At 46.6% G+C, this 24,187-nt stretch overlaps 1 protein-coding gene across 1 annotated transcript in view; it reads right to left on the bottom strand.

The window, feature by feature from the left end:
- Window positions 1-6: 6 nt before the first annotated feature.
- RAD54L2 (RAD54-like 2 (S. cerevisiae)) overlaps window positions 7-24,187 on the bottom strand; it is a gene marked incomplete at its 3' end in the record, with an annotated part of 44,100 nt that continues 19,919 nt past the window's right edge. The window contains exons 2-21 of the mRNA XM_009070835.1: window positions 18,445-18,643; window positions 16,907-17,046; window positions 15,270-15,401; window positions 12,796-13,028; window positions 12,114-12,296; window positions 11,705-11,838; window positions 10,249-10,445; window positions 9,384-9,726; window positions 7,980-8,157; window positions 7,131-7,382; window positions 6,439-6,557; window positions 6,017-6,132; window positions 4,890-4,989; window positions 4,359-4,564; window positions 2,929-3,104; window positions 1,981-2,177; window positions 1,670-1,866; window positions 1,106-1,195; window positions 436-528; window positions 7-221 (exon numbers count right to left, since the gene is read on the bottom strand). Coding sequence (XP_009069083.1) covers window positions 7-221; window positions 436-528; window positions 1,106-1,195; window positions 1,670-1,866; window positions 1,981-2,177; window positions 2,929-3,104; window positions 4,359-4,564; window positions 4,890-4,989; window positions 6,017-6,132; window positions 6,439-6,557; window positions 7,131-7,382; window positions 7,980-8,157; window positions 9,384-9,726; window positions 10,249-10,445; window positions 11,705-11,838; window positions 12,114-12,296; window positions 12,796-13,028; window positions 15,270-15,401; window positions 16,907-17,046; window positions 18,445-18,643 — 3,500 coding nt within the window. The remainder of the gene's footprint in view (window positions 222-435; window positions 529-1,105; window positions 1,196-1,669; window positions 1,867-1,980; window positions 2,178-2,928; window positions 3,105-4,358; window positions 4,565-4,889; window positions 4,990-6,016; window positions 6,133-6,438; window positions 6,558-7,130; window positions 7,383-7,979; window positions 8,158-9,383; window positions 9,727-10,248; window positions 10,446-11,704; window positions 11,839-12,113; window positions 12,297-12,795; window positions 13,029-15,269; window positions 15,402-16,906; window positions 17,047-18,444; window positions 18,644-24,187) is intronic.

Genomic DNA, 24,187 nt, shown 5'->3' with positions numbered 1-24,187 from the left:
GTTGTCCGCGCGGGCAGCGTGGCCTTGCGCCGTGTTGGTGCTGGGAGAGCTGTGCCGTGACTCCCGGGCTGCCGCCGCCTCTGCATACTGCTGCAGCTCACTGATGATCTCAGGGCTGTCGGGGGATATGGGCCGAGTGAGCTCCTCCGCACTGGGGAGCTGTGGTGATGAGGCACTGTGTCTGCCATTGCTTGTGGACTCCAGGGAAGAGCTCTGGGAGCCTGGAAACAGAGATGGAGCAGGTGATAAAGACAACCTCGAAGAAAAACCTGAGGGCCAGGAAGCAACAGCAGAAAGGAAGGTGGGGATATCACGGCAAAACTGTGGGGCCAGCTCTAAACACAGGCGTGATGGAACACACCAGGGAACATTGCCCCAGACACTAGAGTAGGAAACCACATGTGCAAGCACCACACAGCACTCATGAGTCCCTACCTGAGGCAGCTGTCTGACGGTCTTCATTGCCCTTTGGCTTCCCAGTGGTCCGGATAGCAAAAATCCGCCCATCGCTGGTCCGGATATATGTCCCTGGAACACAAGCAGAACAACTTCATTCAACAACTGCATTACAACTCCTGTCTCAGCTCAGGATCCATGAGTCTGGGAGGATGCTTGGGCAGGAATAGGGTACTGCTGCCTAAGGCCAGCCCAGATCCCACAGGGAGATCAGTGGTGGGGCTTCTGCTGCCTTCCTCACTCCCCAGTTCCACCCTTTCAGCTTTCCTGGGTTGGAGCTCACCCACACCCATTGTGCTGCCAAGAGGGAAATGTGGAAATTTACACCTGAGGCTAAGTTTGCTCTGGGAGCACCAAGGAGCAGTTAGCTGCCCCAGTACATGCAGAAGGTGTTGTGAGAAGGAAACCCCCAGCCACAGAACTCAACAGCTCCTCTCAGGGGCATGAGCAGCCACACCTGCAACAGCCCTGAAGCATTAGCACACCCAGAGCATGGGCTGCAATAGAGTCACTGCAGACTCTAGACCTCCTCCCATTTCTTGTTTCTTTTCCTCTCAAGGGACTGATTCATTCCTTTATATCCATTTCTTTGCTAACCAGCACTGGCTAGGACCCTATCCACAAGTCTTACCAGGACAGAGACACTTACCTTTTGTCCCTCGGATGATGTGGATGCTCTCGCCAGCACTGATTCTTGCCTGTACATCAGTGGATGTGTTTGTACCCGGAATCACAATATCTGGCAGTGGGAGAAGAAACAAAACAGTGTCCATCAAATTACAAGCCAGCCACAGAAGAGGGCAGGTGCACCACCAACCCCTTAGTCTGCAGTACAGTTCTCTCCTATGTGCCATGCAACAATCAAGCCTTGGGTTTATTTCTAAGCAGCACAGGAGGGCAGCAGAGGCTCCAAGGAAGCAAAAGCCATGTTACTCTGAGACAGCATCTCCCCTAAACCCAACAAGGACCATGGCAACAGTACTGCAGGTCCTATCATGGGAAGTTCACTCCCAACAACCCAAAAGGTCCATGCCTCTTGCACCCTGCAGAGAAAGTCCTCCAGGCACAGGGGAACCCCTAAAATGCAGAGAGGCAGTATCTTTGGCTCTGATGCTCATCTGCCCACAGCCTGTGTGGGCATCAACAACTCACCCTGGTCCTCAGTTCACCACGGGCATCACAGCTCAATCCACTGTGAGCACCAGCAACTCACCCGTGGTGGTGACAATCTTCTGCACAAAGACACCAGCTCGCTGCAGATAGTTGATGGGGAAGTTGACAGCAGGGCTGGAACTAGATGCTGATCCTGCACTGCCCATGGGGACATGCCGGGGCATCATAGGAATAGGGGTGGACTGAACTGGGCGGACGCTTGCCACTGGCTTGTCCTCACCCTTGAGCGCTGGTCGCCTAGTGAGAGAGGAGGGAGAAGAGTGCAGTGCCCCCCCCGACAGGGCTAAGTGTTCCCTGCCCCCTCATTTCACAGCTACACCATGGGAAGAAGGGGAAGAGGCAGGTACTCACCAGTTCCTCTGGCTAAAGGCAGGGATGCTTGTCAGACTCTGGTCACTGGCTGGGTAATACTGTGCGTAGGACGGCCGGGTGTAGGGGACGGATGCTCGCTTTTCCTCCTCATAGCTCTTCTTGGCTGCTTTCTTCTCTGCCTTGGTCAGCTTGTGCTCCTTCCGGTCGATCAGCAGTGACTCATGCTGAAAAGGCTCCTGCAACCCCACAGCACCAAGGTTCTGGCAACAAGGCACCACAAGAGGGAACCAACAAACCCCAAACGGCAGCCACCAGCTCCCTGCAGCAGCTTGTCTCCCTCCCAGGCTGGAGCAGGGAAGGAGAACTGGGTGGCAGAGTTGGCCACGGCAAAGCACGTGTGGGGCAATGCTGTAGATGTGACCAAGGTTCAGCTTGAAGGGTGACAGTCGGCTAAGCCATGGCCTGCCCAGCCAAGGCCATCACTTACCACGAGCACACAACAAAACCCACAAGCCAAAGGCCAGGTTAAGAGTGCAAGCACAGAGTCTGCCACGATGCCACACAGCCACCAGAGCCCCACAGCACCTGGCCACAGGCCCATTCAGAAGCACCACCCTATCAGTGAAATCCTGACAACACAGGCAAGTGCTGCCTGTCCCAGCTTTGCTTGAAAGCCACCCCAGGAAAACAGCTAGCAACAAACTGGGATATGCCACTGCTACCACCTTCCTATCTAGCATCAAGCTGAAGAAAACTACTGGGTGCCCAACAACCTGCCCCCAAACCTGTACAGGACAGAGGCATAGGAGATACTGCAGGGAAGAAGGGCAGGTTTCTTTGGACCTTCTCTGGAGGATTTTCTGCCTATTCCCACCAGCACACAGATGCATCCTTCATGCCATCACTGCCCCACCACACTATCAGACTCCTCCAGGCCTACTCCTACCTGTGCAGTGCTGTGCCAGCAAGGAAGCAGGCTGGTCCTACCTTGGTGATGAGGTGAGGATACTTGAGACAGGCTAACTGTAGAACAGACTCCTTCATCTTGCTTGGATTGAGGGAGAGCTGAGCAGGGTCAGATTCCTCTTCCACAAAATGCAGCAGGTTCTCCACCTCCCGTCGGGTGAAGTTCAGCACTGGGTTCAGATCATCCACCACCCGATCTGGAAAAGACAGGGAATGGAGTGAGCAGAAAAGGGAAGAGATATGTACTGCTTGCCTGCAGCCCTTCCTACAGTCCTGTCCTAACAAAGCTCCCTCCTTGCAATCTGCATAATCCTCAGAGTATTCTGTTAATGTCAGGGCAGGGAGAAATATCATCACTCATGTTCAGAGCTGAGCCTGTTTGACCAAGTCAGGCTGACAAGTGCCTTGTGCTCCAGACTGCACAGCAGTGCAGTGCAGATCACCGAGCTCCTCGTATGTAGGAACATGAAACTAGTTAACATAGTGTCCCATCTCATGTGACAAGGCTGTGAACATACATGTCCTGTGACAGAATTGCAGCCACATCAATAGGTGTTCTCGCACAAATCTCATCAAAAAGGCTCAAACCAGGTACCGCAATTTACAGAACTCTGTTGAATTGAAAGCCCAGAAAAGCAGCCACATTCTCTTGCTTACAAGAGCCTGAATGTTTTCCTTGGACATTCTCTCCTGCACACAGGGCAAATGGGAGCACGTGGAGAAAACATCTCTCTCCAGAACTCTCCTGGGAGCCAGGCCAGCTGCCAGGGGCCTCCACCTTGAGTGCATGACAGCATGCTGAGTTGACCATGCTGAGCAGCTGTGTCTGGAGCTAGTTTTTGAGCAAAGAAGAACACAGGCAGCTGAGCTCTCTTTGAGTCACCACAACCCCCAGCTGCATGTTCTATGAGAGCAGCTTCACAGTTGGTATGAACTAGCACAAAAGATACTCTTGGTACAGGTCAGAACTGAAATGAATTATTTATTTTTGGCTCCTAAATAAGCACTTTCAGTCAAAGGTATCAATATATGTTTTAATTCAGCTGTTTTCCTGTCTCCTGCTGCTGGAGAAATGGAGGCATAGAGCTATCTAATAAGCAATGCCCATAAGACAAGTAATAGGCAGGCACAGGGGAAAATAGGATGAGCACCTCCCAAGTCTCTGTTGCAGCAGCCTAGAGAGTAGCAGGGATGGTAAAGGGCACTGCACTGGACTGGTAGCACAACCCTGCTGCAGGATGCTGGCTCTAGAACCTCTACTGCTCTGCCACGAATTTCTATTAGTATCTCCTGTCACTGCCAACCCATAAACATCAAATATAGCCCTGGAATAACGTCTGTCACTTCTTTGCTGTCTTGTTTTCAACCTTAAAAAAAGAAGTTGTGAAAGCCACAGAAACAGGACTTACAGGAGGTAATAGGAGTGCAATGACATGTCCATCCACACTTACCTGACATGCCCTGCTTAGAGATCTGACGGTCATAGATCTTCTTCTCAAGGGTGTAATCAGAAACCAGTCTGTAGATGTGGCATGGCTTCTTCTGCCCGTAGCGGTACACTCGGCACACAGCCTGGGCATCATGGCACGGGTTCCAAGAAGCATCAAACACCACCACTCTGTTTGCTCCAATGAGGTTGACACCCAAACACCCAGCACTAGAAATCAAAGGCAAATTTCAAACTGCTGCCTTGGCTGATTTTCAAAACTTCTAGGCAGGGACAACCATCATAGAGTCCATGACATGTCTACATAAAGTTCCTTCCAGTCAAACTTTAAACCCAGGTTTGGCTTCCAAGACTGTTAAGTTGTTGCAGAGGACTAAGGCTGAAATCCTACATCCCTGAGGAATTCAGAAGCAGATGACACTATCATTCCATGGAGTCTTGAGAGCATATTATGAAGAAGTTAAAAACTGAAAGCCCATATGCATACAAAACAGTGTGAGCCCTCCACTGTGTCTTTCTGCTCCAGCCAACTTACCGTGTGGACAAAAGGAAGAGCCAAACAGAGGTGTTGCTGGGATCATTGAACTGGTTAATCAGTCGCTCCCTTTCCGAGGCAGAGGTGCTGCCATCCAGTCCTGAGAAGGAAAGTAAAGACACATTTAAAAGCTTTGTATGTTTGGGAGAATTCTTTCACAACAAACCCACTTTTCAAACACCAAGCCCAAAAATGGGCTCCAAACTAATCTTAGGTCTTCCTCAAGTCATGCACTCCAGGACCTAAAGTGAACCACTCTGTACCTCTAATTTGCCTGGCCTGGCAGCTACAATGCAACCAGCCAGGTTGGGATTTGTTCAACTGAACGATCAAGGAAAGTATTACTCAAGCTTGCCAAGGCCAGGAGTAGGAATGCTACAACACATTTAGCCCAATAAAGGCTCTGCTTTAGGCAAGATGGATAGCAAGCATGAACAGCAGGAACAAAGGTGTCATGTATGCTGGAAGCTCCAGGAACTAAGAGAAAGCAAAATTGTAAATAAAACCTTTGGCATATCCCCAAAGACTAGATCTGAGCATAGAGAGTACTTGTCTAAGGGAGTGCAGGGGGTGTCATGTCTCTGTTCCTGGGCAGCAGCTTACTTCTGGCAGCTCTACAAAAATCAGGAACACCATATCTACATCACTGCTCTCAGTCCTGGCCTGTAAAGTAGCCACACAAAGCAATAATCCATGCTAGAACAAGATTTAAAGCTGGGGAAGAGAAGAGGAGGAGGAAATTGCAGTCCTAAGCTAGTGAAAGCATTCCACAGTTATCCTGGTTCAGAAGCAAGGTCTAGCAAATATCCCAACATGACGCAAAAAGGATCTTTTGCAACTTAAAAGAGCAGTAGTGCGTTAAAGAGATGTTAAAGATATCTAACATCTTCTAAGTAACATGCCAAAAAGAGGACTGAGAAACTATCAGTTAGCTCCTATCCAATTGACATTGTCTTCTCAAACAACTAAAGTAAGAGCAATCTGAAAGAAATTAATCAGAAAAATGTGTCAGAAGAGCATTTTCACACCCAACGACAACTCCAGGAAGACGGTGGGTGACTTTCAGGAATTAGTCTATCACAGAGGATAGTGTCACACCAAAAGTGAGGAGGATTTGCTGTACTCACTGTAGTAGTTGATGTTTCGGACCCAGTTGTGAACTCCTCCATCTGAGCCTGGAGGATTTGGCATCGGTCTCTTTGCCAAAAACTCTTCAATGACAGATAAGGTGGACAAGCTCTGGCTGCAAAACCAAGATCTCTGTTCAAGAAAAAGCCCCCCCAGCAGCAAAAGTGGAGTATCAGAACCCTTCCCCAACCATTACAGCACTGACAGTTGTCAAATTCCATTTGTGCAGCACTTCTCTCATTAGTAAATTGATTGGGGCATAAGTATAAATCCATGGGGGAAACCCAAGACCTAATACAACAAAGGAGAAAAGGGGAACTGCCACACCATTCGACTTGTGTAACAACAACCTACTACCAGGTGGGATCCAACTACTCCAGTGTTTAGTGGCTGCAGGATCAGCTGTTGATACTTTGCTTACCTGAAGACCAAGATCTTGTCTCCAAGCTTCACACTTTCCTCAATCAGGTGGAACAGTAACACCATCTTGGGTGAGTTATCCAAGACTCCTGTCTGGTAATCACACAAGATGTCTTTGGCCTACCAAGAAACAGGAGACTATTACAGGTGGAGATGCTCATTCCCTGTTTAGTTCAACAACCCTGTCTCAAGGTGAAAGAAATAAGTCATTGCAAAGAGGATATTTACATCCAGTTGATGGAGGTGACAATGTTACTCCCAGCTACTGCTGCTACTTCCCATTCCAGAAGCTCCAAATGATAAACTTATTAGATGAATGAGTGTCCTCTTAACCTCTCGTGACTCTTATCTCAAGCACTTTCCTCCAGCCCTCTAGATTTACCACCATCTCATCTAGTTCGAACTTCACCCTAATAATCTTTTTTAGAATAACAAAGTCCATGGCCTTTCTGGTCACATGAAAACAATGGTCTAAGAGTGCTGACTGCACTCCTGCCCCACAAGAGTCCCAAACCCCTCCTAGCACAGCGCAGATCTGCTTATCAAGATGCTCTGTGGTAAAGAAAATGGAAGAGAAACCCACAGCTCAAACAGAAGAGTCTTCTCTTTGCCCTGCTTCAGAAACTTGCCCTAACAAAATGGTACAGTCTTTCAGACTCTCCAAATGAAGAGGTTTCCAGCAGTGGCACTCACCCACTCATATGTTACAACCTGATTTGCCCTCTCCTGAAAAGGGTTGAAACCAACGCTCTGGAGGAACTTGCTATTGGTAGCTTCTCCAACTGATGATGCCAAAGCATTACTCTCTGTTTTGACTTTAATTCCTTGAGCCTGGCAGCGGGAATTACTATTTGCTGTGCCAAGGTCATCCACATCCAAATCCTGCTCATTTGCCAGATTCTCCTTTTGCAGAGCTTCATACAACACATCTGGATGGTTCCAGATCTGAAGGGGTAAGAAAAGCAAGTGGTTAGAAGAGGCCTGCTGCTTGCCAATGATCATGGACTGAAAGCCCCCACAGCTATTCAAAGGAAAGAACTAATACTTCAATCATCTCCTCACCATCCCCACATGGCACTGTAAGACAGTGCAGACAAAACCAGTCTGACTGCATTAAGGTAGTGAAAACCAAAAAAACTAAGTCTGCCATGGCACAAGGTATAAATCTTCTTACCCAAAGATCTCATGTCTTTAAAAGTGCCCAGTTCCTTCCCTGAGAACAAACCAGGCGGCCACTCACTGTACACTCCACAGAGCACAAATCCAGAGGAAAGGGGTAAGGTTATGGAGGTTAGGGTACCAGCCCAGTATTGGTTCAGCTAATGGCTGCAGGTTTCTTGCACAATTTCAAAAAGACATTTAACATCCCTGCACCCCCATTCTGGAAGCAGAGATAACAATTGTGTTCAGCCATTGGAGAGGACTGTAGGGAGAGCAGATGTCCCTGGCTAACCACACTTTCACCTCCTGTTTTGACGTATCATATTCCCACCTTTTCCTTACATATTAGAGTATTTCTTTGCATCTCCCGCCAAAACCTACCTTACAACAGACACAGAAAGCTTTGAGGGGGTTCAGGCCCAGCCAGCCACTGTTGCCTGCATCTCGGAACCGGTTCATGAACTCTGTATAAAGCGCCCGCTGGATCTTTGACAGACGTACCAAAATGACATGTTCTTCCTTGGATGGGAGCTGAACCTTCAGTACATTGTGGCCTCGCCTGTGGAGGAAACAAAAAAGAGAAAGATAAATACAGGGAAGGGAATTTTCCAATCTGATCTCTCTGTGGCTGCCTGTCTCTAATGCACCACACTTCGAGATGTTCTCCCTGCAGCCAAATACCAACTGTAAACACAACTACAGAAATCTCAAACGTTACAATCTACTAGCACAGGCCACAGTGTTAAGAGAGTAATGAAAGTCCTGTTTTCCATAGTGGCTGAAAAACTGAAATAAGACCTAAGGTCTATTTTGAGCTCTGCCAGTGATTAAGACACTCTATCTAAATCACTGGTCCAGCATCTTAGAACCCCCATCTGAGAAAAAAAAGCTGATTTGTTTCCAGAGCAGTACAGGCACTGTCACTTCTCATACCACTTTCATGAAACACGTTCAGATCCTTTGGTAGAGGATGTCATAAAGTGCATGCCCTAATCAACTATTAAGCCACCAAAATAAACCTGAGGTCACTCTGGTGCACTTAGAGGTATTGTTCTCTGTTATCAGAGTCTGTGGTACCAAAGCAAACCATCTTTACTTCTAACCCCAAGGCAAAACAGAGTTCTAAGAAACAGTGTGGCCAGCAGGACCAGGGCAGTGACCATCCCCTTGTACCTCGGGTTCAGTTTTGGGCCCCTCACTACAAGAAAAATATTGAGGGGCTGAAGCATGTCCACACAAGGGCAACAGAGCTGGGGAAGGGCCTGGAACACAGGTCTGATGAAGAGTGACTGAGGGAGCTGATGTGGGTTCAGCCTAGAGAAAAGGAGGCTGAGGGGGGACCTTCTTGCTCTCTACAACTACCTGACAGGAGGGCAGAGCCGGGTGGATGTCAGACTCTTCTCCCAGGTAACACACAACAAAACAAGAGGAAACGGCCTCAAATTGTGTCAGGGGAGGTTTAGATTGGATATTAGAAAAAACTTTCTTCAGGGAAAGGGGGATCAAGTATTGGACAGGCTGTTCAGGAAGTCACCATCCCTGAAGGGATTTAAAGGATGTGTAGATGTGGCACCCAGGGATGTAGTTTAGTGGTGGACTTGGCAGCGTTAGGTTAACAGTTGGACTTGGTGACCTGAAAGGTTTTTTCCAACCTAAATGATTCCATGATTCTATAAGGCAGCAAGATTTAGTTGTACTGCATAAACTCAGCAAACAAGAAGGCTAATTTGGGGTGAAGTTGCTGTTTGCATGGACTACACCACGAAGAACTCCGGGTGGACTCACCGCTGCACAAAGCCCTCCAGCAGGCTATGCAGGACGTGACTGCGGTACCTCATCAGACGGACATCCTGGGGGGTGCTGTCAATGCACTGCCCGTTCAGGATAGGGCGCTCAAACATGTTGCTGAATTCCTGCCGTGAGCCTAGAAAGTCAGGTCGGACAAAGTCTACCATGCACCAGTACTCAATGAGGTTGTTCTGGAGGGGGTAGCCAGTCAGGACCACCCGCCGTCGGGAGCGGATGTTCTTCAGGGCCTGCGACGTGCTGGCATGGCAGTTCTTTATCCGGTGTCCCTCGTCACAAATAACCACATCTGGGCCAGGACGAGACAAAGCTTTCTCAATCCCTGAGGACAAGGAACATTAAGTGCTAGTTAGGGATGAGTAAAACAAAAGTTCTGGGTTTATACGGTCACCAGCTTCAAAAAGGAGGGGCAGTTCCGAAAGACAAAAAAAAGCAGAATTCATGGGTGCAGAGAGCAAGGCTAATTCAGGAGATAAAATATTACTAGACACTAGCTCCAATTTAGCATAACGTGGTAAGAGCAAACCTAAGTGCCCCTTGATTTCTGCTCAATGACCTGCATTGCATCAAGTTGGGTGTCTTGCATCAGAGCAGACTGGTAAATCTCACACCAATGAATCCCAGAGTTCAGTGTATTAGCTTCCATGCTTACTTGCAGCTACTGCAAAAAATGAAAGACCCGGCCAAAGCTCAACAACCTTCTGCCTCCAAAGACACAATCCTGCCTAGCTAAAACATGTCGCGATGCTAAAAACAAGTTACAGGTTGTTTCCCTGTGCTGTCACAGCTGATAGCCAGCTGCACAGCAAGATCACACTCTCCTTCTTGAGGGCTGGCCTCCCACCTTTCAGAAGCTCTTGCTGTCGGTCTTCCTCATCCAAGTCAATAATGACAGGGCCAGCTTGTTTCTTTGTTTTCTTCTTCCTGCCAGTGGCAAAGGACTTCTTCAGTGAGAGGAGACGATACATTTCGTACCCCATCAGCAGCACACCGCCTTCTGTCACCCAGTCATTCACCACCTTTGCACGTGCAGCTGTTGTCCTGCAAAATAAGCAAATCAACCAAATAAACTGTAAGCTTTCCTCCAGTTTCAGGATGAATCACTGGATTGGAGTCTGCTGAGAAAAGAAGACCTGCTCAATTAATTAAAGCACTTTTCTTGTAATAAACCAGATGGACGAATACAGTGACATTTCCTTAGGAAATAATCCGGTACAGAGGAAAAAAAAGGCTTTTATGTGCCACAGGTAGAAGGGCTGCAAATGACAAATCCTTAGAGCAACTGAGCTGTAGAAGTCTGTGATGCACAAAAGCATATCAAACTTGAGAGCACTCTGTTGAGTCTGCTTCTTCAAAAAACATTTTCAGAATGAGGTGCTAATGCACATGGTTGTAATCCCTTGTTGCTGTCTCCTCCAACGCTTGTGACCCCCCAATTATTACTTCCCTGATAGTCTGCTTAGAATTCATTCAGATCAAGACACTGTCTTCACTCAGTCCACCAGAGCACACCAGATCCTGTCCAATAGTAAACAAATGGCTGGAGTAGCATTAGCAGATTTAAAGTATATCCCGCTCAGAAGGTGAAGACCTCAACAGGCAGGTGTATGAACACAGCCAGTGAACTGAGAATTCCCTAGGATCACTGCACTGTCCTGATCCATGCAAGGAAAATGACCCAGAAAGAAGCAGAGATCCACAAGCCAAGAACACACTCCACACCAGGCTGTAACTGCAATCACTGATCTCTCCCTTCTGGACAAGAAGGCTTTGTATAATTTGCCAGAATCCCTCAAGGACAACACAATTCACAGAAAGTCACAGTGTCAGGTAGAGGAATCCCTAAGTGTGTGAAAAATCTCAGGAAAAAAAACCAACCCACATCTGAAATACAAGAAATACGGTATAGGGGCACATGTCTCAGGAACCCCAGGACTCTGACACGAGTAGTAGTGTCTCACCAGAAACAAGTCAGAGGACTTCTGCTCCTCTCTACAGAGGTAGCTCTGTCTCTGGAACTGGGCTCCTGATCTTAGCACACATGGATGAACAGAAGGTGTGTCAGCAGTGTGAGAAGGAAGTACAAGATAGAAATATTGAATGAAAGGAACAGTAGTAAATCTCTCACAGGTACCAAAGTCCTCCTCTCAAGACTGCATCGACAATAAATGCAGAGTGGAAAATATCTGGGAATCAAGGGCACAGAATTAGTCCAAACTGAACAATTCGCAACTGCAACTCTGATAACAGTTCCCTAAGACATGGAGCAAGAACTCAGAAAGTCTTTTACTGGCACCTACTTGTGTTCATCATTCAGGATGTGGACTTTGAAGGTGCGGGGCTGGACCTCTTTGGAGTTATAATCAGCAGAAAGGTTTTCAGGTGCTGGGAGCCACATGTTGAACTCTGCTAGCCAGTTTTGGAGTGTATTCACCTGGAAAAGTTAGCCATGGAAGGATTAAAAATCCAACTGAGTCACTCCAGATTTTAAGAGCAAAAATGAGAATCAGGAATGACACCCAGCTGGGCTCAGATGGAAGCAGCAGCCCACAGCATGCAAACTCAGGGAGACAGGGAATGAAAGAGGGAGCAAAGCAACAAGGGTAGGATAGAGCTTGACACAAGAGAGGACCCTAATCAGTCTTCTCTATGCAAAGAAAGAAGTAGTACAAGGAAGACCCTCAGCCAGCCCTTCATGTGGCTACTTACAGGTACAATGGCAAGAACAGTCTTTGCCTCTGTGTGCCGAAAAAGTACATCCAAGAAAGAGATGACCTGTATGGTCTTGCCCAGGCCCATGCTATGTGCTAAAATGCACCCAAACCCACTGCTGGTTTTAAATCTCTCCAAGGACTCGACCAAGTTGTCATACAGGAATCGGATCCCACCAATCTAGACAGAAAAGTAGAAAAGGTTTTAGAAGGGTGGGAGAGAAAAAAACCGAGATGGGTATGTATTTACAGAGTGGCAAGTACATTAGGACTGCATAAACCATGAAAACATAAAGGGGATGTTTCAAGTTCACTACAGTACCTCAAATCTAGTGAAGGTCCAGAAGCTCAGTATTTTTAGATATTAGTAAAACTTCTTGAGAATATAATAATAAATCAAAACTAATTTGTAGCCAGAGAATCTGAATTTGGGTTGATTACTTTGTTTATAAACTTAATTTTGTTTTGAAAATGTTCCTCTAAATATACAAATGCCTGATAATAACAATAGTCAAAGTTACACAAAAGTCTTGGCCTCCCTTTAGTTTGTCCTTATTTGACTATCCACAACAGCCACCAGCACAACCAGACTGGTCACAGAGCTCACCAAAGAAGTTCTGCTGAGATTCCAAGGTAGGCTTGCATGAACTCATTGCATTTGCAAGGCTAACAAAGCCTACCTGATGAGGTTTTACTGCATGTGCAAGCTGGGGAGCCAGGAAAATGTCCTCTTCGTTTGGTGGATGATTGATGTTGACAATGACTTGCCCCAGAGCATCTGACTGATTTAAGGCATCATTCACATGAGAACCACTGCTCTCTTCACTGCCATCCTCTTCCCCTTCATTGTCAGAGTCACTGCTGTCCACAATTTGGAGGGCATCATCCTCTCCTGAGCTCAGTTCAATCACTTCTGTAGAGTAACCAAAATAGGAGAGAAAAAGGGCAAAGGTTATCTTGATACCAGGGTGTATAATGTATGGAAAAAAACCTACCAGGAAATAAGGCTACCAGCACCTTTTGCAATTCCACACTGGCCTAATACCTATTCGGAAGGAGCAGGCACAATACTGTCAAAAGAACTTGCCAAACCACTTGCAATCAGCTCCCAGCAGTCCTGGATAAGTGGAGAAGTTCTGGGTGACTGAAAATGATCAAACGTGATGCCCATCTATAAGAAGGGTTGGAAGGAGAATCCAGGGAACTACAAGCCTGTAAGCCTAACCTCGGTTCTGGGCAAGGTCACGAAGGAGGTCATCCTGAGTGCCATCACACTTGCAATTATAAATTTATTGCAGGGCAACCAGGGCATCAAGTCCAACCAACATGGATTTACGGAAGAAGGTCCTGATTGACCAACCTGATCTCCTTCTATGACAGTGACCTGCCCAGTGGATGAAGGAAAGGCTGTGGACATGGTCTATCTGGACTTCAGTAAGGCATTTGACACTGTCTCACATAGCATCCTCCTAAAAAAATCTGGCTGCTCGTGGCTTGGATGGGTGGACTCTTCGATGGGTAAAAGACTGGCTGCATGGCTGGGCCCAGAGAGTTGTGTTTAATGGAGCTAAATCCAGCTGGGGCTGGTCACTGGTGGTGTTCCCCGGAGCTCAGCGCTGGGGCAGGTCCTGTTTAACATCTTTATTGATGATCTGGATGTGGGGATTGAGTGCACCCTCAGTGAATTTTCAGAAGATGCTAAGTTGGGTGGGAATGTCAATCTGCCAAGGGTAGGAAAGCTCTACAGAGATACCTGGAACAAGTTGATCAGTGGGCTGAGGACAACTGCATAAGGTTCAGTAAGGTGAAGTGCCAGGTCATGGCCGCCCCATGGAGCACTACAGGCTAGGGGCAGAGTGGCTGGAAAGCTTCTTGGCAGAAAAGGACCTGGGAATGCTGGTTGACAGCAGCTGAACATGAGCCAGCAGTGTGCCCAGGTGGCCAAGAAGGCCAACAGCATCCTGGCATATATCAGAAGTAGTGTGGCCAGCAGGACTAGGGAAGGGATCATCCCCCTGTACTCAGCACTGGTGAGACCACACTGTGAGCACTGTGTTCAGTTTTGGGCCCCTCACTTTAAAACGGACATTGAGGCACTGGAACGATTCCAGCCAAGGGCAGTGAGGCTCAGAGAGGTCTAGAACACAAGTCGCATGAGGAAGGACTGAGGGAGTTTGGTTTATTTATTTAGCCTTGAGAAGAGGCAGCTCAGGGGTGACCTCATTGTTCTCTACAACTACCTGACAGGGGTTTGAGAGAGGTGGGGAATGGTCTCTCCTGCCACGGCTGCAGGGAGAGGACTAGAGGGAATGGTCATAAGCTGAGACAGGAGCAATTCAGATCAGATGGCAGGAAAAATGTTTTCCCTGTTAGGGTAGTCAGGCATTGGAATACGTTTGCCCAGGGAGCTGATCATCCCTGGAAGTGTTTAACAGGTGTCTGGATCTGGCACTGGAGGATCTGGTTTAGGGGTTACAGCAGTGCCAGGTTAATGGTTGGACTTGATGATCTTAAAGGTCTCTGCCAACACTGATGATTCTGTGACACAGGCACACAGCAGGCCCTTCAGACTAGTATATGAAAGCAGGAGCTTTCCTGAGCTTTCTTATGCTTCAGAGAACACTAATTTGGGCTGATACAAATGGAATATAAGACTGCTTCTGTAAATGTTTTACATTCTCCTCTGTATGTCCTCTCAATTCCCAAACCCAGACACGCATTTTATTTACTAATGCAATGTCTAAGGACCACCAAGGAAATTGGGCAGAAGTACTGTACCAGAGTAAAGGACAGTAATGGAGTCAGGTTAGATCCATTTGGGACACAGAACACAAAAAACACTTTCCGCGGCTGATCTGAATACACGGCAGATGATGCCACATCACATGTAAGCATTCTTCAGCAGAGCAGTGAGCAAAGTTAAGCGCATTGATAAGCAGTAATAAGGACAAGTTCACAAGAGTGCCTGACAGGCCATTTTATAAATGTCACTTTAGGACTCAAAGGCTAGAACTGCCCATATATTTGGAAACCAATAAGCCTACAAAAATCTGAAGTGATTCACCACTGCAGCATCTGACCAGATGAGAACAGACTTGTGGCTGAATAAACAGCATATTGTGAGAAGCCCAGGCTGAGGCAATTGGTCACTTACCATCTTTAATGCTATTTTTTCCTTTAGCATCATCTTCACTGCCACTGCTGGTACTGTCGAGGCAGATCACTTCCTCAGTCAGGACCTGAGGGGGGAGCTGGGCAGCCTCTGCTGTTCTGAAAACGATGTCCTCTACAATCATAAATTACAAACAGTAAGTAATTCATAATAATGGGGAAGGAGACAAAACTGTTCAGAAACCAGACAGTGTTTCCTTCCACTTTTGCTCCAATAACTTAGTCCTGGAATTTTCCATAACAAACTCTCACTGTCTACAATACTACTATGACTCAGCTTCCTGGGTCACACTCTCCTCCTTTCTCAATATGCCAAAACAATAGCCCATTGCTGAGGGCACCCTCTCTGCTGCATGCCCTGACTGGGGCACACTGACCACGCAACATGCTAAAGTCCTTTGTTTCTCAGGGGTTTTTTGATCTCAGAAGTAAAAGCTGTGTTTCATCCAGCAGAGAAAGTACCAGCTGCTGAAGGGATGATAGCTGCCCTTTGTTAGTAGGGACACCATAATAATTACATCCCACATATCCTAAACAACTTTTGCTGATCAAGAGCATTTGTCTGCATGTTTAAAGTGCTGTCATGTGGGGAGAGAGGCTACAGGGCCAAACAGCACCAGTGCAGTGACTCAGCAAGCAACGACATTCTTCAGGAGCTGCAACCTACTCTGCAACAGTCAAAGTGTTTTAAACATCTCTTATTCCTTCTCCCCCATGTAAAAGCATTTTGGACACTTTCACGTAAGGGAGAATATACACTTTCTCAAGAGGGAAAGTCAACTCAAGAACTCCTTGCTCCCAACACAACAAAGTACAGTTGGAACTGCACTTCTCTGCCCTTTAAACTAGAGAGAGGCTGTGCTACAAACTGGATCACCAAAATTATCCAGGTTAGGATATGTCTAGGTGACATATTCATCAAAAGACATCATAAACATATGTGCACCCAGTTTATTGTTGCACTATGCCCATTACCAGACCAATGCATTAGCAGACCATGTGCAGTAAAAGAGGGTCTGGACCAAGGACACGGCATTTCTGGCAAGGCGATTGGTTAAAGCTCCCATACCAGTTGGAAAGACAAGAGAACACTGTTCCAGGATCCCCCTAAATGCAATTAATGCGTCAAAATAACTTCAACAAAAGTTGGCTGACACCTTTCCCCATGCAGCCCATGGCATCTTGATTCAAAACAAGCTCAGAAGTGAAACTGCCTATACTGAACTGACAAGTGATTTGAAACTGCTGTTTCTAGAGTTTAGACTTGAAAGTCCAAGGGCAGCATAGAATCACAGAATTATTTAGGCTGGAAGGGACTTTCAAAGGCCATCTACTCCAACACCCTACCATGAGCAGGGACATCTTCAAGTGGATCAGGTTGCTCAAAGCCCAATCCATCCTGACCTTGAATGCTTCCAGGGGTGGGACATTTACCATCTCTCTGGGCAACCCATGTAACCCTCATTGTAAAACATTTCTTCCTTATATCTAGCCTGAATCTACCTTCTTTCAGTTTAAAACCATTACCCCTTGTCCCATCATGGACAAGAATGGCATCCCTTCTTCATTCATCTTCTTTCCTTAAAACTCTTGCTTTGGTTGGCACCTTCCACTGCTTACCAGGAAGAAATTCAAGGGGTACAGTTGGTATAGTGGCTGGATAATCCTTCCGCTGCTGCTCTAGTCGTTTCCTTCTCTCCAACTCTTCCTGCTGGGCTACCTTTGTCACAGCTTCCAATTGGTCCTCACGCAACAGCTTTCTGAACACAGGAGCAGACGTGATTTGGTTAGACTCAAACAATTTTTTCCAAAAACATGAAGGACTGTACAGCTGGCTCAAAAAATGACTGACAAGCTCCAGGTATTCTGTCAGCTACACAGACTAGAAACATCATTGTCAAAAGATACAGACAAATTCTACAGCTATTTCAAGACTGCTTCCCAACTACAGGTAACACTACTCTTAGTCAAGGAAAAGACAAAGTTTGACAGGAGCAAAATAATGAAAGAAGGAAAAACATGAGGGGGTAAGCACATACTTAAACTAGGTTAATCAGAGACTAATTCTTCTATCTGAAAGGATTTTTTTTATTGCTATGCTGTTTATAAACAGAAAATGCAGAAAGTTGTCCAAAAACAATATATGGAAAGAAAAGGCATCACTTATGCCACAAAAAGTCATCGCCCTGATTCTCCTCTGTCATAGCATTTTCAGGAACCAGGACCTCGAGTGGCTTTAGCAATTGTTTCAAAGGATGCTCTCAAAGCATCTTCCCTTTACAGGTAATTTTCTTTACTTCCAACCTTGCTTCAGTTTCACATGTGCAGCCCTGAAACGAAGGGGCTTTTGCCAGAGGAGAGGTGCAGTACAAGCAGTAGTAGAATCCAGCTACCTCAAACTAGCCTTTAAAAGCATCAAGTCACATACTTCAGGGACATCTTCCCCATCCTAATGAAGTCTCAGTTTCCAAGGCCCACTCAATGCTTATTCCTTTGGCTTTAAGAAAATCAATCTGCAAAAACTTAAAGGTTTAAACCAGAGACCATCAGCACATTACACAGAGAGCAAGAGGGCCACTTGCTGCCCCAGGAGTTCCTGCTCCATTAGGACTCCTCTGAGCATTTAAGAGAATTTTGAACAAAATTTCCTAGTGAATAACCACCTCATAACCTGTCCCAAAATATGTGATAACTTATACAATCAAACAATTACTGCTTTATAAATCATGTAAAACTGATTTCCCACATTTCACCTGTCGTATCATCAGCATCCCTGCCAATGAGTAAGATAGTACAGGAAAGGACTGTATTTTAGGCTGTTTTCAATAGGATCCTCCTCAGCAAATATCAGAAACTGGTATTAACTTAATGGAGGTGCTGTTTTTCAATGGCATGTCTTAAAAGCCAGCAGCAATTACACAATTTTTGCAATATATTCCATAACCAAATATTCACTCTTTTGAAATACCAAACAAGTCTGCACCCACATGCAGCACTCCAGTCTGAGATCATACTACTCCCACTGGTGAAATCCTAAAATTTTGAAAAAGAAAAACCATCTGGTTTGCCAGCAGTGGCAAAACATTGCTCAGAAGCAAGTCCAGAGATTGTGCTTTCATGCAAAGGGCTGTATGTGACCCTGTCCTGCTGCTGCTTACCTTATGTTCCTCCGCATGTGAGACGGTTTCTGAGCCCTCTTCTTTTTGGTGTCCTCAGAGGCCAGGCTCTTGTGCTGGTTCTGCAAGAGTTGCTCTGCCCGCTCACTCTGAGATGAGGTAGTTGAAGTCGAGCGCTGCCATTCTCCATCCTCCGTGTGTTCAACATGGTCACCACTGAACACAGCTTCTTGGGGTTGGTCTGAAAAGGGAAGAAGGCCGTGACATGAGAACAGCTGTGCCAAGCTGGCAGCTGGCTTTTACATGAGCATTCATCAGGATTTGAGCTGAATGGGAACCGACAATCCCTGTTCTCCCTCATTTGCAAGCATGTTTCCTTGAGAGTCAAATCTGGGGTCCTTTCTGACAGCCAAAGAGCGTTAAAAAGTTTTACAGTGAAGGGTCTGTTTGCAATGAAAGCCAAGACCAACACCCACTCAACACAGCCCAAAAGTGTCCTGATAAGAAAACAAGGCAAAATTATTTCAGTCCATGCGAGCACTTGCTGTTCTGAGGGTCTGTTTTCCTACAGGGGCCCGATTAGCTCTAATTAAAAAAACAAGGAACTTAAATCTCTGTCTTTGTTTCACAGCATTCAAGTGGGGCAGAAATTTCCATTAAATGACACCTGTGTAACCACCATCCAAGTTAACAGAACATAGCATGCAAGAGGTTATCTGGCTCAAACACTGTGTAGCTCAGTGGGTTGAGCACCAGGCCTCCCTCTCAAAATTTAAATGGTAACTTCTGGCAAGCTTTTTAAAAAAAAACAACAAAAAGTAAGTGGCAATACTATTTCTACATTATAAATCACATGCACCTCTTTTCCTCTTCATACTCCCATTTTCAGACTTTTGTTAGTGCCTGATTTCACTCTTAAAGCACTATATGAAATGGCATCTTGTTCTATGTGACACTTGGCTCTTCAACAGGCTGCCAGTGACCAAGCTAATGCTTCCAGAGCATGGAAAGGAAATGTTTCTGTTCAAAAGCTTCCCTTGAAGCAAACTATTTCTGACAGGCATTGTAATAGCTTCTTTGAAGCATCTTGTCCCCTTGTGTCAGGCAAAGAGATACCCTGAACCTCATCTCATAATCAGCTTTCTTGCTTACACTGTGTATCTGAGATAATGACTGAACTGAAATGACACTTAGACAGAACTTTGAAGGGAAGAAGATATCAGTACAGAAAAATGTGGCAAATGAAGTAATACAGAACCAATAAGCATCACATTGTGACTGTAGGATCTGTAGACAAAGAGCACCCCTTCTCAAAGAGCTGTGAAGGATGCTTCAGTGCAGCATGTTGCACCTACATATGTTTAATATGCCTATTAAACTCACCTTACCACCAGTATCACCTCAGTATCACCTCTCAAAATTGAGATGACAAGAAGCAGATTCACACCTTGGGCAAAAGCACCAACTTAGCAAGATCGGTCTCCAGGCATCCCACCAGACCTGTGCCAGCATTTGCTACGTCAGAATCCATCTAGGACTTCAGGGCTCACCCCACCATGGACCAATACAAGCAGAGTAGTTCAAACATTTCTGTGAACATCAGTCTCAGCAAGTCCTACACATACTGGAAAAACAGGTATCCATGGCTTATGCGATGAAACAGATCTCATGATGAATGCAAGAAGAGTTATGCTGCATGTTAAGATAAAGGCAAAGGGCTTGGCTCCTGTAAGCATGGCAGTTCTACCACAGCCAAGGCCTTGGGAGTCCTGTGCTCTCACCGTGCCTCCTTAGCCTTACAAACTCAGATATCATGCATCATGCTCACTTGCAGAGAACTGTGCTGGGAGTAAACCCAGTTTCCCAAGCTTCCCAGACACCAGCTCTGCTATTTGAGCTACAGACGCATTTTAGTGACATTACCTGCAATTCTTCAGCATTGTTTCCTTCTCCCTATCCCTCTGACTTCTGGTTATATAACTAGATCTAAAGATTGGATGAAATAGGGCAAAGGGAAGCAGGGAGGCTGCACACATGATCACATGCTCTGGGATGAGTCATTAAACCGGAGACAAACACTGCCATGGTTACACTGCTGCCATCTCACCCTGGGTCCAGAGGACCTTGACAAGGCACCAGAGAGCACAAAGTCATGCTTGTTTGGAAGAGGAAGTGCTTCCCTCTCCATACTCCAGCAATTACCCACATCACCTCCTCCAGCAGCAACCCTGCTGCCTGCACTGTGCCAGGAAAGGGTGTCTTCAGGACAAGGGTGATACTAACAAAATCCAATGCTCAGCAGCGCAAATTATTACATGTCTCCTCTGCATGTTTTCATATTTGTTGTACAATCCCTATGTAGAGTCATTTCACCTCTGCATTTTACCTTTTCTTTCCTCTTAAGAATACATAATACAAGCTCTGGTGAAACCTACACACAGCTGGACCAGACAGTTTTAAAAAAAATATAATTCTCATCTGACCAGGAGTCTGAAGACCAAAATCTGATGATTTGGTCCTGCACTCAGTACAGGCTCTCATCCGTCACAGCCATGTCTGCTCAGGCTGATGTTTGTCCTGTCAATACAAGTTCTGAGGTGAGGAACACAATCTGTGTCTCAGCCCACATTCCTGACACATATGCATCTACATACTGAGAGCTCTTCCACGCTAGTGACAGCACCAAACGTCACACTGATTCAGCTGCAGTGGGATGCAGGGGACAGCCAGCTCCCTGAGCCTGGTCCCATCCTTGCCACTACCATGAATAAAGCTGCTTTTCACAAGCCTTAACTAACACAATGATAAAATGGCCTAACCATGAAACAGCTCCTACCAGACCTGTGGCTTGAGCTGGCTGTTATAAGCAGGAATTATTTTGTTGCTGCTTTGTATGAAACTCCTGATTGTGTGCATAGCCTAAATCTCAGAGCATATGAAAAGCGAGGTTCCTTGCTGCAGCCCTGTGGCTACGCTCCAGCACAGGGAGCTCCATGCTGTGTAACTGGGACCCACATTGGGGCAAAAACACACTAAGAAACAATAACTACACACACACATAAACCTATTATGTACAGGAACAGGCTTGATCTTTGGGTTGGAGGGAGTGTGGGAACAGCCTTGTTGAACAGGTCCCATCAGGTAATCAATGAAATAATCCTGCCCCAATTTTGCCAAACCCACATCTACAACAGAAATACAACTATGGTTTTATAACAGGAGCTCAACACAATACTCTGACATGGTTATACAAGTAGCTTTTTACACAAAGCAAGAATTTATCAGCCATGTTTGCATGTTGACAATTGCCTCATCATGCTGCAGCTGCTAGCGCACTCTAGGAAGACCTGAGCAGTTATCCACATTGACTCCGTGAGAAGAGCATTGCCACCAGCCCATGGGTGACAATCCAGCACAGTCCTGAACAGCAAGAGCAGCCGCATGTGCCCAAGTACAGCCAAGAGAAAAAGCAGGCCCAGGTCTACTCAGCAGAAGACAGCCATGGGTCAGGCACAGCTGCCAACAAGGATGTAAACCCACCTGCGAGTTGTACACTGTGGAGACTAAGAATCAGTTGGAACACCAACTGCTGAGCTCACACCAGCTCTGTTCCGTGTTTTGCAGTGTCCTCACCAGAACAGGCACCAGATCCACAAAGGTGGTATTGTGGTGACAGCACCAATGCAGACAATGAGCCTGCTGAGCAGCTGCTCCTTCAGGTGGGTTACAGCTCTCCATCTGAGAGGTCCCCAAGCAGCTCCCACTGGTCCTTCATTATAGACACCTGCACAGCCAGGCACTCTGTCCTGCAACGTACCTTGAATGGCAAGAGGGGCACAACTATCCTTTCTCATGCACTTTAGAGGTTTTAAATATGTTTGCACTCTCAAAATCCATCATACCTGATTACAGCACAGCTCTGGTTTGTGCTGCAGACCAGGGGTTGCCAGTTCTCTTTGCTCAATAAGAAGCAGCAACCACTGCTCCCAGATGTACATACAACTAGGGGAAGTGTTCGGTTTCTTGACCAACACTTGCATGTTACAATATTACAGTTTAGAAGTCTCTTTAAGAAAGAGCCATGACTGCTCTGTGTAACTCTGCTTCAGATGCTCCCTATGTGGTGTGACTGCCAGAGCTGCCCCTAAACACTGTACACGGGTATGACTCATGATGCGTAACACAACAAAAGATTTGTCCTGCAGTCAGGCACTTCCTATTGCACCCAAGCTTATATTCCTCACCTCCTCAAACTTCCCTTATAACAGCACAGGATTCAGCCTGGAGAATACTCTCTAGTGTCATTGAGTCAGCAGTGAACTGTCTCAACGCACACACAGCCTGCACTGCAAAAAGGCTCAGCTTGCTGTGAAGTGTCATGAAGTTTTGAGGTATAAGATTTCTTTAACTAACAGTCTTCTGACACCAACCTATGTGAAAAACAGGGCTGCACCCAATTCCCACACTCCAAGGCAGACCTCCAGAAGTCCAATTTTCTGTGCATCCACAGTTTGGCTTTACCAACACTCCTACAAGTACAGAAATTCCCATTCAGAATGAGACCAGAGGGTCCCCTACCCCAGGTTGCTGCACAAGAAGGTCCAAGAGACCCCTCAATGGACAAAACGCTGTGTAAGATGGTGACTTCATTGCCTCCTCAGTTATTAGCCAGCTAACATGGCTAGCTAGAGGTACACCCTCCTCCTTTTAGGCCAGTTTCTCTGCCAGGGTGACTCCAGTGACTCCAGGGAAGGCATACCACTGAAAATCAGACACTTGGTTACTTCTAAAATTACTTCACTATGGAAACTCAGGATACCAAATAGCACAATTTTGTTGAGTCTTTGGGCATTATTTCCTACCCTAAGAACAGGGATGTGCATGCATGGTGAGGAAGGCAGCTAGCTGCATGCAGTGCAGCGAGGAGTTAATTCTTACTTTGGGAGGTCTCTTTTGTCCTGAACAAAGAACAAAGAGCAATTAAAACACTATTGCAGGCGTTCTGGGAAGTTTCATGCAGTTTGTGGGCAAAAGCTTGTCAGAGACTAGCTAGTACTAGCTAGTGCTACTACAGCCGGTACTGAGCTGTCAGATCAGGAATGGGAGGAGCACTCAGGGATGGCACAAGAAAGACTAATTGCACAGATCCAGCTGCAACACTCAGTCCCTGACACACCAAACTACAGCTGTGCCAAAGGCTGGAGGAGCAGAACAAGCCCAACTCTACAGAACAGGCCCAATTGCAAAGGCTGTGACAGACTGAAAGATGCTCTCTGGAGTTAAGTGATGTTCTTCCAGTGCACTAAGGGCTAGAGCAGTGTGTAGGTGATGCCAGTGTGCAACTGCACTTGGCACCCTGGAGAACAGCAGTTCTTTAACTATGGCACAGCAATCATTTTGGAGGCTTGCAACAGTGAGAGTGCTAATCCCGTACTCAGCTGTGGAATATAAATACCTTCGGAGCATTCTTTCTCCGTATGCAACTGGTGCAGCTGTCACATGGATGCCATGCAAGAAGGGAGAAGTGGTGTCTGCACAGAGCAGCCTCTCACAGACGTGGTAATGTGAAAACACTTGAGCACACCAAGGCTGGGCTAGAGACAGGAAATTCCTTGTGAAACCCCTCAAGAACAGTGTAAGCGAAAGCAAGGGGGAAGCTCAGACTCCCTTCCTCCAGGCTCTACCTGTTGCAACGACCAGGAGATACACAGAGTCCCTGCCGGGGCTTGACACACATCAGCACCGGGAAAGCCATCTCAGAGGGGACGGAGTGGAACTCAGCCCC

Source organism: Acanthisitta chloris, unplaced genomic scaffold (genome assembly GCF_000695815.1).
Source record: "Acanthisitta chloris isolate BGI_N310 unplaced genomic scaffold, ASM69581v1 scaffold4063, whole genome shotgun sequence".
In the NCBI taxonomy this organism is placed as follows: Eukaryota; Metazoa; Chordata; class Aves; order Passeriformes; family Acanthisittidae; genus Acanthisitta; species Acanthisitta chloris.
The sequence above is the reverse complement of the archived record's forward strand: the minus strand, read 5'-3'. Positions and strand labels throughout refer to the sequence as shown.